Here is a 16,350-nt window from a genome sequence, read left to right as displayed (position 1 = left end):
CAGCATGCATCTGAATATTTTATTAGACTGTGACTGTGTTGCATCTCAATTTCAATCGACAAGCTTAAAAAAAATTGGAATTCACACATATGAATACTTGAATGCATCTTGTCTATGATAGGCATGTTTTTAACTTCAGAATTAAAATACATTTTGATGAAAAATAAACACAAGAAAAAAATGTATTACAAAAAGAAAACATGCAGACCCTCATGACCAAGGTTAAGTATCAGATAATTAAAAAGTTTCTTGCAAATTCAAATTTATCTGAACTAAATAAGATCGTTATTATTATTAATAATAATAAAATATGACACTACCCTTCAAACATTTTCTGATTATATTTCAAACAAGTTCTTTCCTTTTATCTTCTTTTTTTATTAATTAGGATGCAATGAATAGTTTAAATGGGAAAATAGAGACTTATTATAAATCAACTATTTCAAATAAATGTTGTTCTTTTGGAAATAAATAAATGTTTCTTGAGCACCAAATCAGTATTATCAGAATGATTTCTGAAGGACCATATGACAACGAAAATGGCTGAAAAGTCAGTACTATAAAATATATTCAAACAGAATACAGTTAAGTTTTATTTTTACTGTATTTTTGATCAATTAAATGCAGCCTTGGTGACTTCAACTTCGATTTCAACATTTGATTAAATAAATTCACCTGTGAAACATTCAAAAAGATTTGTGTATGGTAGAATAATAAAACCGAGAGAGAGAGAGAGAGAGAGAGAGAGAATAATGATTATAATATAAATGTCCACTCCCATGTATTCAAGGTGTAAGTGCAAAATACTACTTTTACTTTAACGTTACACCACATGACATTAAATGACATCAAAAACATAGGAAATCATCATGAATACAAAGAGCACACTAGATTACTTATTATCTTTATAGTGGACCCTTATATACCACTGACCCATATATGAATCAAACAAACAAGACACAACCACTAAGTGCAGTATCTAAACCACATGACTTAATGACACCATAAAAGGTAATGAAAAGGACATAAAAGACATAATCAACGAGTTGGACCACATCTCTGTTTGTTCCTTCCCCAACCAAATGATAAAGGGTGTATTATTCTGCATGGAATAATGCTAATAGAAATGTCCTCATCAAATGTTGTCTATCAGGGATGTAATGAGAGTTGCATTATACCAGCAGGGTGGAAGGTAATGAACTTAAATTCATTTACAATGATTGTTCAGGGGAGGGGGGAAAAAAATGCATGGAAGGCTATAATTTCAAGGTGTGCAGAATGATCGGCTATCCATTTCCCTTATTTCCAGAAGACGCCTGTGGAGCAGTTTGCCGCGGTACCCCGCAGAGAGCAACACATCAGTCTAGTCAGCAGGGAGTCATCATCATTCTCTTTTTGATTAACGATTCCCCAACTAAATATGATAGAAGAGGATGGTAAGCACATTATTTGAAATTAAATAACTCACAAAACTTCGGCTGCATTTGAGTGTTGTCACTTAAGAGACAAACATCAAACACAGTATTAAAGTTCAGAGTATTAGATGAAGTATTAATAGGAGGAAGCTCCAAATAACAACGGTCACATTCCATTTGCCATGCATTAAAAATCAAATCAAATAAAAATACCTAAAGATAAACTTGAATTATTTTGCTCATAGATTAGGCTTTGCCAGTACAGAGAAAGCCATTGTGCTTGTGTAATTAATTTCTTATACTACTTGTGAGTGCATTTCAGAATTATTCAAATTTCCAAAAGGGCTGAAACACTTCCTTTAGCGGAGAGAGAGTGAATTTCTACACTTGACTTCCTGTTATAATCAAGGTCTTTCTAACCTGATAACTGAAGGTTACGCCTCGGTGAATAATTCAGTAAGGCACGAAAACTCTGGTGGCATGGAGAGCACTAATCTTATATAGTCACAGTAAAGGATATTAGGGAACAATTGCCAAAAGTGACACATCTAATAGAGAAAGATTATTCTGCACTACATCAATTTGATTTGAATTGAATACGTTTCATGAGCATTTTCTGCTGTGCCGCCCAGACATAATGCAAGAACGCAAGGTGTCAGAGAAGGCCAGGAACAGTCGGCCATTCTCAGACTAAACCCACATTTATGAAATGTTCTCAAAGGGAGGGTGCCGCACTGATGAGAGAAACCAGCATTTCAGTCCGTCCTAAATGGCTTTACCACTTCCTTTTTCCAAAGCAATACTGCGGTTTAATCAGGTAAGACATGCAGGCAATGGAAAAAAGGTGGGAATCATTCAAGTTCCAAATGTGTCCCTTCAATGCCTGGAGCCACAGGGTTTCTACACCTTTGCCTGCTTTCAGCCAAAAAATTCTGTTGATCTGGAAAGGAGCTATGGGTAAAATGTGCGGCTGAAAAATGATGGGGGCGCAATCTTTACCCTTAATCTCTCATTGAGTGGCAAGCTGGTCCCCAGCCTGACAGACGCCATTAATTTTAAACTGTACTTACATTACCAAGTCTATCCGTGTGGTGATTTCGATTTTATTTTTTAATAAAATACTTTCGCTCTCTCTCTTTCCTTTGCTTGAACCTTGATCCAGAAAAGGGTGTAATGTCAGCCTACCCTGAATTCAAGCCCACCGCAGCTAATAGACCAGCATTCATTCATTTTAAATGGAGAGCGGAGTTAATCAAAAATATTCCACCGGTGGCACAAATAAATGAACACGCCATCAACAAACGCTTTATAAAATAACCCAACGTGGAACACTTAAGATAAGAGTCTTGAAGGCAGTTGCAATTCGAATCCACGTTTGCATACGATATAAAATAAAAGATCAAGTGAGATTTGTGGAGACTCTTGCTGGAAATTCCTCACAATAAGAACCATCACGAAAGTGCCTGAACTTACAATGTGCCTTTAATGACACCTAGTGGGATATTTTTGTAATTGAATTTAATGGGGACGTATTCAAGAAGTATCAACTGAAACTAAAACACATTAGTGTCTATTTTGCCGGTTAGAAGAAAACTAGAATGATTCTAATAGCTTAGAAATAAGGATGAGATTTGAAAAAGTATGACAGATTCCCACAGTATGATGACTAGTAAATGCAAAATACTAGCATTTAATAAATATGCTGAATATGTCCTAGCCACTAGTGCTGGAAGTATAAAAAGGGAACTGAAAAAGATGTAATTCCTTATTGTCAGCAATTAGAAAAATATCACCAATTATATACTAATTAGAGAAATAAATGTTAAAAACATGTTGCTATAGAAACATTAGAAATTTCAGACAAGTTTACTATTACCAGAACGGAGTGTCGAGGTAAACATTAATGCCAGTTCAGGATCCAAAGAAAAGTGACACAATAACAAACAGTAGCTCACCTTCGCGGTCTTTCCACACTGAAGCTGGAGTATGTGTCATTTTTGGTAAATGTTATATATTTATTTCAATATTTATCCGACTATCATATAAATCTTAAATGAATTAGGTCTAATTAACAATCAAGCAGGCCCCACTTCCGTGAAATTTAGTGGCAGCAAAATTAATAAGAATAAAATATTTATGTTATGTATTTACCAACTGTATATATATTTTAGTTTCTTTGCTTGTTTGTTTGTTTAATAAAATAAAATAAATTGCTTTTGCGATTAGTGGACCAAGTTGCTCTCTGAGGCCCCGCCCACAACTAACAAAACGTCAGCAAGTCACCGTTTGTCTATTATTTGGTTCATTGTTTCATAATCTTTTTTTATAGTTATACAACTCTATCATTTAGGTTCCTTTAAAATTGTATTATATAATTCAGTATCAACGTAGGCCTATTATAAAATTCATTAACATACAGTAAGAAAAAAAAAAAAAAAAAAAAATATATATATATATATATATATATATATATATATATATATATATATATATATATACGAATAAATCAATAAAACAAATTAGTTTTCTTTGCTTATTTTATTAAATAAATTAATAAATTGTGTTTGTTTGTTGTAGATCACTTTCCTAAAATATTATTTCTAATCCTTTCTAATTCTAATAAAAATATGACATAAAAAAATGTACATGAAACCATCCCCAAATCAAAATTTTATCTCACATAAGATTAAGATTAAAAGAGCCTGAGACCGTGCCAAATCAAAGCAGGGGTTTAAAGGGCAGCACAGCAACAGAAGCCGTCTCCAGTCTGGAAGTGTCATTATGCAAACAAATGACGGTTCTACAACAGAAAAGGGAGGAAAATTCCTCCTATTCAGCTTGTCGGCGATGTGGATTACAATCACTTTGAGTCTCCTCGCTGTCATGAATGTCAAGGTGTAGTGTGTGAGAGTTTCCTTCACCAGAAAGGTGAAGAACAGATATGCTTATTCTATCCACTCCACGTTGCTCAGAGGAGGCTTACCGAGCCTTAATACCACACCATCACACAAAGCTGAACGTCTCAGATGAGATGTGTGCCTTGAATAGCAAGAAAATGTTTTGTATACAAATAGGTGCATTCAGCCTTGTGCGCTTGTTCATTAAAGATCACTAGATGCTCAGCCTTCTCCTGTCAAGCTTGCCGTTTAGCCCCATCGAGCTGCCACTCCATTATGGAGTTGATTGGAGGGTTTACAATGTTTATCTTACCTTGCTCACTCTCCATTTCCACTTCCTCCAAGCTCTCCTGCAGTATAATAGACAGCTACTACTGACGGCAGCATCCGACTCATCTGCCCCCAGGCCTTGTGCACTTACACCTGTGATATCAGATTGCTTTCTGGAAAATCATCCAAACAGGGCACACTCCAAAACTTATTACAGCTTCCCATGAACGCCGTGGTACTGACAACATGGACTTCACCTGCACCAAATGCTGTTGTTTAGATGCAGAAAATAGCCTGATTTGATGTGGTTTGGAATGAGCCTACTGTTCTTGCTCTTTCTCCGTCTGTCTGCCTCTCTTTTGGAGGTGATGAGGTGGCAGAGATTCACGATATGTCAGAGAGCAGCACCGTTTCACCGAGCTCAGATGAGATGTTATGATCCTCGGCTTTCCCATCTCAGCTTCGTCGTTTTGTTATAATTGCATACATTCCATATATAGCTCACAGTGGCTTTACACTTTCAGGGTTCGCTTTAGAAAACTGACAAAAACTGCAATAAGAGATGTGCTATATAAACATTAGGTCCTGTCTGTCTTTTTATGCTTTATATGGCTCCAACATGAATCATTTGTGTGAATGTACTGTTGCCCTTGCATTCAGGGTCCATTGACATTTGTAAGGATATGCCTTCTTGTTGTAATGCAAGTGACATTTTGATATATATATAAATTTTAAGTCGTAAAAAGTTATAAACACTTACATTTAAAATAAAAACCACCTCAAGGCACTAAGAGCATTTATTTATTGTGTTTAAGGTCACATTTTCAAATTAAATACAAATTTCTTTAGAGTTGCAAGTACCTTGTAACTGACAATAATTTAATAATAAACAAATATTATCCACATTTACTAAGTTACCAGCGGTAGGCTGATACAAGGAGAAACCCAGGTCTGCCACCATGACAGATGCTTTAATGAAATACATTTTTCAATTAGTGGTGATCCACTTTATAATACATTTGAAATTTATTTGGAAAGTTCCCTTTTGATGGGATAAATATGTTGCGGTGGATGTGGGGAAGGTCATAACTCATATAATTTACACATATACAAACATACAGGGCATGTAGCAGAGAGTGGACTCAGAGGGGAGGCTCAGGAGAGGGTCTGTTTGGCATGGGCTGTGGCAGGAGCAGGAGAGCCGGGCTGCCGGGGGGCTGGTAGACCTCCTGGTTCTGTCCTGAAGTGGGAGATGGAATGGGGGTATCTGGGGAAGCTGAAGAAACCGAAACAAAAGCAAAAGCTATACAAACCTACAAAAAGCATTTTGTGTAGCTTGGAATATAATGAGCAAATGATTCAAATCAGGGTTATTATCATTAACTAAAACTAAGCCTTAACTGCTTCACTGATTCATTTTTATTTCCCACCAAGGTCCGACGTCTGGTTTATAAACCACTGACTATATTTAGGAACAGATAAAAAAATAAAAAAAAGTCTATGTCTTACCCATCTGCTGTGAGTGTGCAGATCCTGGGATGGAGCTAATGACTATGGTCTGTCCCATTAGTGGACCCTGAGGATGACCATTGTGATGTAAGTGAGGTTGCTCTGTGTTTAGACCTGCAATAATAAAGAAATAAATTGCAGAGGTGGATTAATGTGGCATTTCCCTACACAAAATCCCATATTTATATATATATATATATATATATATATATATATATATATATATATATATATATATATATATACAGTACATAAATAAAAATATAACGTTACAATAATGATTTATATTTTGAGCAGTTAGTTCAGATTTGGTGGGAAATTTTATGTTCACCTAATTCTTCTGTGCCTGTTTTCTTCATGTGCAAAAGTAAAGAAAAGAAAATCTATGTTATAATCTACAAAATCTACGTATAAATCTACTACTGTTGCATATATGCTACTTCCTGCTTACAAGTACAGATTGCAATAGAGACACTAAAGTTATATAATGCACAAAGTGCACATAATATTACACCTCTCTTTAACGTCTCGATGTAAAGACAATAGAATACTGCAGGTATTTTTGTAGGTCAAAACCCGGAAATGAGCATTTTAGCACTTCCGGTGCACTGTCCTGAAGTCAATGGGTTTTTGAATGGCTTTTTGGCCTAAGTGTAGCTTTTTAGTTCTGTCGATTTAGGCTTCAAAATTCAGCTGTGTTCATTTGTGAAGATTATCATGAGGAACAAAATGTGTAAGAATCATAAACTTTTGTTGGTCACAGAGATTATTTTCTATAATAATCCAAAAGCCAGTGGTAAAATTCTTTTTTTTTTTTTTTTTATGTGATGCTAACTTCCAGCTTGGCCAACAAAAAAACATTATCACTTGGTTCTATCCACTGGTTGTTGATTAGATTGAGGCAGATGATGTTGTTAGCCTTAGCAATCACAAATCTACCCTAGTCAAGGAAAGCTGCTCCAGAATTAATGTTTTATGGTTTAGTAATACGGCAAATGCATAATTTTGCCTCATCATTTTACATAATTTTCCAGTATAATATGCAGTATTATAAGAGAAAGATTAAGCTGACTTGTTACCGAATAATCTCCCTGCTTTCACCTAGTTTAAAAAAATTATCATAAAGCATTTTTTCAGCTCCACAAGCCCCTGCAATTGAATGCTTCACCTCCTACTCACCCCCAAGAAGCATCTCCTGCAGCAGGTTATCTATCTTGGCAAGACCGAAAAGCTTGATAAACTGTAGCTGCTCTATCATCTGCCAGGTTATGCTTTGCAGAGTAGGAAGCAGCAGCAAAAGCTCCCCGAATCGCCCACGCGAGTCATACTGCCGGTCATTAATGTAGTCTTCCAGACTCATTTGAACCTGATAACGCATCGCCTTGATCTTGGAGGGGTCTCTTAAGCTTTTGGCATCTGGAAGTAAAAAAAAAAAAAAGAGATGGTAACATGTATGGCTGTTTTTGTATGAGTGATACTGGGTGTTAAATGAATGCCCTGTTTCATTCGTTATACCAGGGTCGAAGAACACAATGGCCTTTAGAGCTGCATATTCATTCTCGTCAATTTGGATGTCCTGGAAAGGAAGAACCAGTTCATCCAAGACTCGGTTGGATACACGACCTATTTCCGGCTCAGGGCAGTTTCGATGGACAATGCAGCCATTTCCTGCATGGAAAAGTAAATCTGTCAATCTACAGAATAATTATGTTCAATGGTGAAAATAAATATTGGAAGTTACCTAGAAGCAAGAGGTCTTTGTATGGCATTGACCTCTTAGCCACGCCAAGCAAAAGATGCTCCCCAGCATGAGCTCGTAATAAACTAACCTGAAAGAAAAATCAGGCCTGGTTTAACATGTTTCCGTAAAACACAATGAAATTAATATCTGCTATACTATAATGAAATATTTTTAAAAAAGAAGAAGAAAAAGTTTGAGCCTGGTAAGGTTTTTTATGTTTTCAAAAGAAGTCTCTAATGTACAGCAAGGCTGTATTTATTTGATCAAAAATACAGTAAAAAAGTAATATTGTAAATGTTATTTTAATAGATTTTTAGAAACACTGTGTAGTTACAGTCTCTACTAGCAGGTGCCCTGCTTATTGGTTTACTGCATGTGTCCAAAAATCAGTATAATCAGTTTAATACAAAATAAAAAGATTTTTTAATGCATAAAAAACCATGCAAAAAATGATTTTGCCAACTTTTAGTGTAATATAGTATACTAGTGTATTACTAAAAACCTCAAATCTAACATACATGGAGTAAATTATTTTTTTTAATTCTTTGAGCATATTTCATATTTAAACATTTGAAGGTTCGGCATGTTCAATAACAATACATGCAAGGGGAAAAATCTGAAACTTAGAGCAACACAGACAGCGTGCTAAATGGAGGCTAAACTGAATCAGCCATGTGAATAGCAAATATTTTGCTTCAGTGAATGGCCCTGCAATTTAACGCAAGGGCCTCCCCAATTAGCACTGCCAGTTTTGCCTTCCAACGGCCATTACCTGGTCATCAAGTGGCAATTCGCCAAAGGCTGGGATGTATTTAGCCCACTCTACCAGAACAAGCAGCTGTTGCTTCATAGATTCACAGACATCACTGATAGTGGCTGATTTTTTCTCTGAAACATCAGCAGGGCCCGTTTGGCTGGCGACGTTGATCTGCTGGGAGACAAACCAGAGAAGAACCGAATTTACCGTGTCCTCTAAAAATGCTTTCACACAGGCTGTTACCTCTCTCTCAGAATAAATTCATGCAGGGACTCATGCAGATAATTAGAAATGTTGATGTCACAGACTAATGCTTAAAGAAATCAGTGCTCAGTTGTTTTTTATTTATCACTGTCATTAATAACTACTGAGCAGAACTTCATTACTGAGTTACTGTAATGAAACCTCTCTTCCTTCTTTTTATCAGCCCTGTTGGTTAATTTTTGTCTTTGGTGACTATTTATCTCTAGCATAATGCATTAAAACCATACACCTTTGCTTTAATTGACAATCATAGAAATGATTTATTGCTCAAAAGCAATAAATGTTACTGCTGCAGATACCATATTTTTTTCAGTGTCTCTGCCCTTTTCTGCTGATATTTTCTTTCTTTGTGTGTGTATGTGAGAGAGAGAGAGAGAGAGAGCGAGAGAGAGAGAGAGAGCGTTTCGATTAACCTTGACAGGACAGTTTACCTGCTGCGAGAGCGCTTCAGCGTGAGCCAGGGCTGTGATTGGTGGCAGGTCATGTGAGTCCTGTATGTTCCTCCTCGAGCTGATACGGTCCCGCTCATTTTGCACGGCTGCAAACAAGCATAAACAATTTTGCTGATTAGTGAGCTACTAACAGTTAAGAGTAATTACTGTTTAGCCAAGATGATGGGTGTGTTTCTCAAGTTTATTTACAGAAGATCTCACACATTGCCAAGATACAGTATTAGCAAAACGAAGCATTCATTGTAATGTATTTTAAAGTCATTAAACATAAAACACTGCTATGGGGAAATTTACAAACCATAAATATTTCCTACTGGCCATGTTACTGTATTTTGCATTACTTTTAAATGTTTTTGAATACAATTTTTATTTACTTAAATACATTTCTTTATCAAAATGGATCTTTTGTAACCTTTTTATAAGTTATATAGTTGATGTGTGATTTTTCTCATATCTAGACTTTTGACTGGAAGACCAGTTTTCAGTCTATGAACACCAGATTCATCATCCAGGTAAACCAGCTTAAACTAGCTAAGACTGGTAAACCATCTGAGGCTGGTTTAGGAAACAATAGGAAACAATAGTGAGCAAAAAAAAGCTAAGCTAGAGGTAAAACTTTAACTGAGCGCAGTCCTGAACAACGTGTACGCACGGAAAGTGAGGTGGAGAGCACATGATCGCCCATCATAAAAGTCTAAGCCAAGGTTATACATCCAATAAACTAAACATCCTTGTGTAATCAGGGCAAGTTTTATGGCATCATCCATTTTACTCTCTTGAGTTCCCTCTTCCTTGTTACTCCATTCTGTTTGAGACTATGGGAAAAGGGAGTATTTGTGGGGGAAAAGTATGCATATAAAATGTTTACCTTCTTTCTTCATTCCAGCTCGAAAGCATTTGTGAAGTCTGCAGAAACGGCACTGGTTCCTTTTGTCTTTATCAACAACACATTGACGATTAAACCTGCCCAAAAGTAAAAATGAATAACTAAATATGGATCCTTATAATGACCATATTAACATCTCAGCAATAGATCTATTAAAAAAATGTGGTCCATTATTTCTAATAAGAACTGGGACTGTCTGGTTCTGATTTTATTTTCACTAAACAAAACCAGTTCCTTAATTGCATCTTTAATGATTCTTTCAGTTCATTTTATATGGACTTGACAGAAGTCATAGCTTATGGGTCATCAAATTGGTACACCAATTACACCAATTAAAATGTATAACTCACAAGTTCGAGACGGATTCATACGTTATAGCACTAAAATAACACATTTTCTTAGTATTTTCAATACACAATATTAATTTTATAACGTAAACATCTCAGTTGGGTACCTGCAGGAATAGACATGACTCTTCCGGATGCTCCGGCGGAAGAAGCCTTTGCAGCCATCACAGCTGGAGGCGCCATAATGTTTACCTGTGGCTTTATCACCACAGATTGCACAGTTGGAGCTCACGCCATTTTCTCCTTGACTGATGCTGGGCTCTGTCGGCATGTTTTCTGTAAAAAACAACATGGACAGTCAAGACTGGGATCATCACACATAATGTTACTGCCACCTGAACACTTTGGTTTGAGATGGATGCGACAACAGTTCAGTTCAGGCTTGATGAATCACTTGGGTGGCTCATTCATTAAAGGTTTTAGATGATTTAAAATACAGAATCACGCCCATTGTACATCCAGAATGCTAAATAGTGGGAATCTGCTGCTGCTAAGCTAAGCATGATAATTCAAGTTAGGCTAACAAACAAAGAGCCTTGTGAGTCTCATAAAGCAACAGCACGATGCGTCTATCAAATCTCAGCCTTTTTACTCAGTTTCTCAATGATAACAGCTAATGAGGAGAATGAGGAAGAATTCTGCATAAATGAACAAAGGATGCTCATCCTAAAAGACCTTCTAATGCAACAGAGAGCGGCAACCTTCTGTTCATATAGACCAGGATGAAAAATCAATCATTCCTTTGTGCATCCAAAATCATAACATTTCAACAAAAGAAATGCAGCAGGGGACTTTAGCCTTTTATGCACTGAGACTGATTGGAGCTTCCCGCTGTTGTAGGACAGACTTAATTAGGATTAGCCTCTGTTTTATCGCATAGATAGATATTCAATGGAGATTGACATCTCGTGGATAAATGTTAATGTGGGTTGAAAGCAATCTCTTCTAATTCAGTATATTCCCAAAGTGATTCCTTCTCATTCAGAATAAAACATAATTCGAGGGCACGTGTGGTTGCAGAGAGGAATTTCATCTGGTCAGCTTTCGTACAACTGCAGAGCATGTTTTGAAGTAGTTCGTTTCAGAGTAAGGTGATACAGAATTTACACTCGAAAGCAAAAATCAGTTGGTGAACAACTTCAACACATTCACAAATTTATGGGTTTAATTAAAGAAATAGTTCACCAAAAAAAAAAAATCTATATGACTTTCATGACTTTCTTCTGCAAATATTTTGAAAAAAATATTTGTCGCCAAACAGTTTTAGTTACCATTGACAACATTTCTCAAAATATCTTCTTCTGTGTTTCACAGAATACAGAAAATTATGTTTTGAAATTATATGAAAATGAGTAAATGCTAACAGAATATTCATTTGTGGGTGCACTCTTTTTTTTTTGGTCAGAACTTAATTTCATTGTATGCAACCCATTTAAATTTCTAATTGTTTTTTTTTTCATTTGAATATATATATTGGAATCAATTAATGTATAGATGTCACAACAACAAAGCACATTAGGTTAACTTTTTTCAGTTGTACTACTATTAAGCATTTAGCAACTGCAGCAGATTCATTCTAGCCAGAATGAAAGTTCTAATTATATTGGTTTTACTCTGTTCCATTTCCAATACATAAGGTATTTGGGTAAAGTTTACTGATTATTTTAGGAAATTCCAACTGAATTAAGTTCAGCCAACATAATCTTTTTCAAGCTGGCCATCTGCAATGTTTAAGATTGTGCGTTTACCTTTAAATAGTTTGTATTCCAGTTATTTTATGGCCTTTCTATCTCTGTGTTTCAATGTGCTGTAAAGAACTGTAAAGATAACTGGGAAATCTCTTCAGCAATTTTAATCCAGCATTAGGTTAATGGAGAACCAAAGTGGATAAATCACATCAGATTGTAGTGATGTAATTGGGCAAGTCTAAAAGAGTTGCCCTATCCACAATGTACCTTTGAGCAACATTTCCCACAATGCTGCAGGGTGACTTTCCCTTTATTTAATGTATAAAAAACACAAAATAACATCACAGGACAGTCATCCTTTCATGCTTCAGAATATCTCCTCTGGTATTCAGGAGTTCATTGCTGCTCTTGTTTTGCTTTGAACTAACTTTGGAGTTGTACAAATTATTAATTTACATCTAAACATACCCCATTTTGTCCTACTCTCCCAACCTATGAACCCATGGAGATTCCAGTCTCTAATCCTGAGCCTCAGAACTCTTTTCTCAGGATTTGACCAAAACCCTCTGTTGAATTTTAAACCGAATGGAAAAACTTTCAAAATAGTTAGCTAACAATTATCTCCTTTAGGTTGAGGTGAATGATTTTGCTGGGACGAATCATTCCAGACAGTTCGGATAGCTTTTAAACCAGTCATGACACAGCATCCGTCCCCTGCAGACAGGTCTGAGACAGTCATACTAAGCCAAATTAACACCAACATCAATAATAATAAAAATCTTTATTTGTATATAGCGCCTTTAAAGCAGCTTCTCAATGCACTTTATATAATAAAAAAAGCAAATAAAAATACAACACATCCAGAACATCAGTTAGAATCTCTGAACTGACATTAATTCAATTAGCATTTTAATAACAACGGTAAAGCAAACACAGACTTCAAGCAGAATGATCGTCTGTTTATTAATACAAGCAGATGCATATACCCCATCTGCATCATATAAAGTACTTAAAAACACATATTCTGGACTAAATGCACAGCACTCACCACCACAGTAAAGCACTTCTGCATTCTCAAAGCCCAGTGTGCTATAGGTCGGGTCCAGGCCCTCGCAGTAATTGGCTACATCCATGTCTAACAAGGATTTAGGAAGAGGAGTTGGTGAAAACTTCATCCCTGCCTGACTATCTCTACTTAAAGTCGTCCCGGGACAGTGTCTCTTGGAGAGAGAACTGAGGGCAGCCTTAGGTTGACCATCTCTTCAGAATGCTGATTTGTCATCTTCTAAGACGAGGGAGGAGCTTTGGCCAAGACTCCTCACCTCCTTGAACAGAACTTATCTTCTCACCTTATCCTATACTTATCAGAAGGATGAAGAGATAACAGTATTCGTTCCAGAAAGTAACACGAGGTTTTATTGGTGCAGCCAAACCAACAGGCCCTGTTTTCAGGAAAAAATACATTCTTACAAAGTAATACACCATCAAAAAAAAAAAAAAATCCCTGCTGTACTGTAAATCAATGGTGTTTTTTAATTGGTCAAATAAATTTACAAAAATGTAAAAAATAAAAATAAAAAAGCAGTTCCAGAATTCTGTTGCAATTATTGAATTATTATAGACATAACTGACAATCGTCTGATACAAATTCTGTTTTGCATGTTAACGTTTATTTAAATTAGAAGAATTATTTGAATGTAATTTTTTGAATCTATGAGATATTGATGAGCTATTCTTCTTAAAGAGTTTATTTATTCACCCTCATTTCCTTCCTAACCTACACTGTAAAATAAATTTTGTAAAAGGTGTAAAAAAATTAATAAAATGACGACGGTTTTACAAAAATGATCAGTTGAGTCTTTCACCTTCTAAATTTCACATTATATCTCACGTTATTTTGACCCCAGAACAAAGAAATGCATATGAGTTTGGAATGACATGAGGGTAAACTATCTTTTTAAAAGTTTTTATTATTATTATTATTATAAATGAAAACAAAAATAAGACACATTACTGCAGCTATTACTTAAATAATTTGCTATTTGGTTTCTTTAAGAATTTGTAAAATTTTAAAAGATCTGTGGTTTTTACAAGTACTCTCTTTTCTGTACATTATTTTGCCTTGTGGTGCAAGTGAATAACTAGAAAGTCAAACTGAATAGCACCATTACTTTACAAGCAGGGGCCATAACAAAAATATAAATAAAATAAAAAAATTTGGAAAGACAACAAAATAATAAAATAAAAGAAAAATCTTAAATAGAGTGAAGGATTGAAGTTAGATTCAGTAAGCACAGGGATAATCTGAGGCCACATCACAGGTTACATTTTAACTTCTCTCCAACAAACAATGTTTTAAATGAGGAAGTGCTCAAATGCTCACGTGATAAGAGTTTTGATAGGAAAGGCCATCTATTTTCAATAACATTACACCTCACTATCAGCTCCGATGCAGAAAGATGAATGCTGAATAAAAATCACACTGCATAATATTACCTACATTACTAGCCAGTTGATGTCATACCACTTCAACGCTAAAATAAATTCAAGGTCAAACTAGAATTGTTTAGAAGTAAAATATCACCCCAAAACCTCACAATATCAAGGCAGTACATTCAGTTTAACATAAAAGAGCCCATTAATGTCACTTCTACACACGCACCTGAAATAACTATCAGACCTAAATTATATAAAGGCGTATTTTTAATGTAAAATGCGACCTTTTATAGTATTAGATTAACTAAGTAAGTAAACTGTAAATGACAGAATAAATATGTTAAAACATTATTTCAGCAATATTGGCTATAAAATACGACATATAAGAGTAGCCTAACAGGCACCGCTTATTTGTTTTCTCGACATTAAATATCAGAAAACACACAAATCCAGACTGTTATATATATGTGTGTGTGTGTGTGTGTGTGTGTGTGTGTGTATCAAAACGAAGAATAATAATAGGCTAAAACCACAAATAGAGAATTACCTAATTAAAGGAATGCTGACGTCACAACTGCACGAGCGAAACTTTCTTAACCGTCAAAATGTTGTAGCAAGGACTTCTTCTAGACTGCATATCCAGGCAAAAGATAGGAATAAACGTTTTAACGGATTGTTTCCCATGGCCCACAATTCGATGACCGCGACTCAACGCTATCTGGTCTTACCTTCTCCACGTCCAACAAGATTTGCATTAATCCACCAAAACCCAAACGCCCCGTGTCAAAAATGTATGCTAATAAATATGATACTTAGGCTTTTATAGAGAGCAAATAAAGTGTTTGACATGTCTAAATCCTTACATTGGATAATACTTTTGGTGGTGTTGGGGGAGCCTCATTAGATCGATTTACTAAACAAACTGAAAGTTGGGTGGAGATGTTAAACAGTAACTAGCCCCAATAAAACACAAGACATGAATCGTTTTGCCTATGCGTGGGTTCACACCGTAAAGAACACGGACAAACGAAGCATAAAGTAAAGAAGGAAACATTTAAATTTATAATATCATAACAATGTAACGGACACTTTTGTGAGCCTACTTATGAACACTGGTTGAACCCTTCTCAACTCCTAGTTTTACAGAAATATTGTTTGTTTGACGTTTTAACTACCTCAGAGCGGGTCTTTGACGTTCTCCAAATTTATCAGAAGAGGGCGCCAAATCTCTATTTTCCTCTCTATCTCTCTGTCTCTCTCTCTCTCACTCGATGAGAAGTCGAACATCGTTTGGCCATTATCTCACTGACCATAAAACCATATATTTAAACCATCGACTGGTTTCATTTCTGCGCGTGCCCAAAATGAAACCAACTGAGGCGCGCTATCCCTCGCGAGTTGAGTCGCGAGTTATTGGTTAAAACTGTGAAAACCTAAATAGAAAACCTAGAGAGATAAACGTAATCGAAAATTCAAAAAGAGTGAGGTCATTTTTAGTTCACCGTGACTCATTCTGCACGACACTGATGTTTATACAGTTAAAATGATCTCTAAAATAGGAACGCCACCACATATCAGCTCACAATAAGATGTGCTCATAAACGTTGGCAACTTCCTATCAATGTATGAACATGGAATGAACATCTTTCTTAATGTTCAAAACATCCTCTTTTTTATATAAAAAAAAA

General features: G+C 35.7%; 1 protein-coding gene and 1 long non-coding RNA gene across 7 annotated transcripts in view; both read right to left on the bottom strand.

Moving 5' to 3' along the window:
• Positions 1–3,654, bottom strand: part of LOC127945878 (uncharacterized) — a 38,446-nt gene extending 34,792 nt beyond the window's left edge. Inside the window, exon 1 of the long non-coding RNA XR_008150966.1 lies at positions 3,371–3,654. This is a non-coding gene — a long non-coding RNA (uncharacterized LOC127945878). The remainder of the gene's footprint in view (positions 1–3,370) is intronic.
• A 1,716-nt stretch (positions 3,655–5,370) lies between these two features.
• hnf4g (hepatocyte nuclear factor 4, gamma) lies at positions 5,371–15,596 on the bottom strand. 6 transcript variants are annotated; one of them, XM_052542723.1, is made up of 11 exons: positions 15,391–15,532; positions 15,210–15,293; positions 10,646–10,814; positions 10,174–10,268; positions 9,285–9,391; positions 8,605–8,763; positions 7,833–7,920; positions 7,607–7,759; positions 7,271–7,507; positions 6,092–6,205; positions 5,371–5,858 (listed from the first exon to the last, which is right to left on the bottom strand). In XM_052542723.1, exons 3-11 carry the CDS (start codon positions 10,807–10,809, stop codon positions 5,725–5,727), a joined length of 1,251 nt encoding a protein of 416 aa, XP_052398683.1. In that variant the 5' UTR covers positions 10,810–10,814; positions 15,210–15,293; positions 15,391–15,532; the 3' UTR covers positions 5,371–5,724. The 6 variants fall into 6 exon arrangements, with proteins under 6 accessions (XP_052398683.1, XP_052398685.1, XP_052398684.1 ...); XM_052542725.1 differs by lacking the exon at positions 15,210–15,293 and having other exon boundaries at positions 15,526–15,596; XM_052542724.1 differs by lacking the exon at positions 15,210–15,293 and having other exon boundaries at positions 15,391–15,539.
• Between the last annotated feature and the right edge of the window lie 754 nt (positions 15,597–16,350).

This window comes from Carassius gibelio, chromosome A24 (assembly GCF_023724105.1).
Source record: "Carassius gibelio isolate Cgi1373 ecotype wild population from Czech Republic chromosome A24, carGib1.2-hapl.c, whole genome shotgun sequence".
Taxonomy (NCBI): Eukaryota; Metazoa; Chordata; class Actinopteri; order Cypriniformes; family Cyprinidae; genus Carassius; species Carassius gibelio.
Note: the sequence above shows the minus strand (reverse complement) of the source record. Positions and strands in the feature narration are given on the sequence as shown.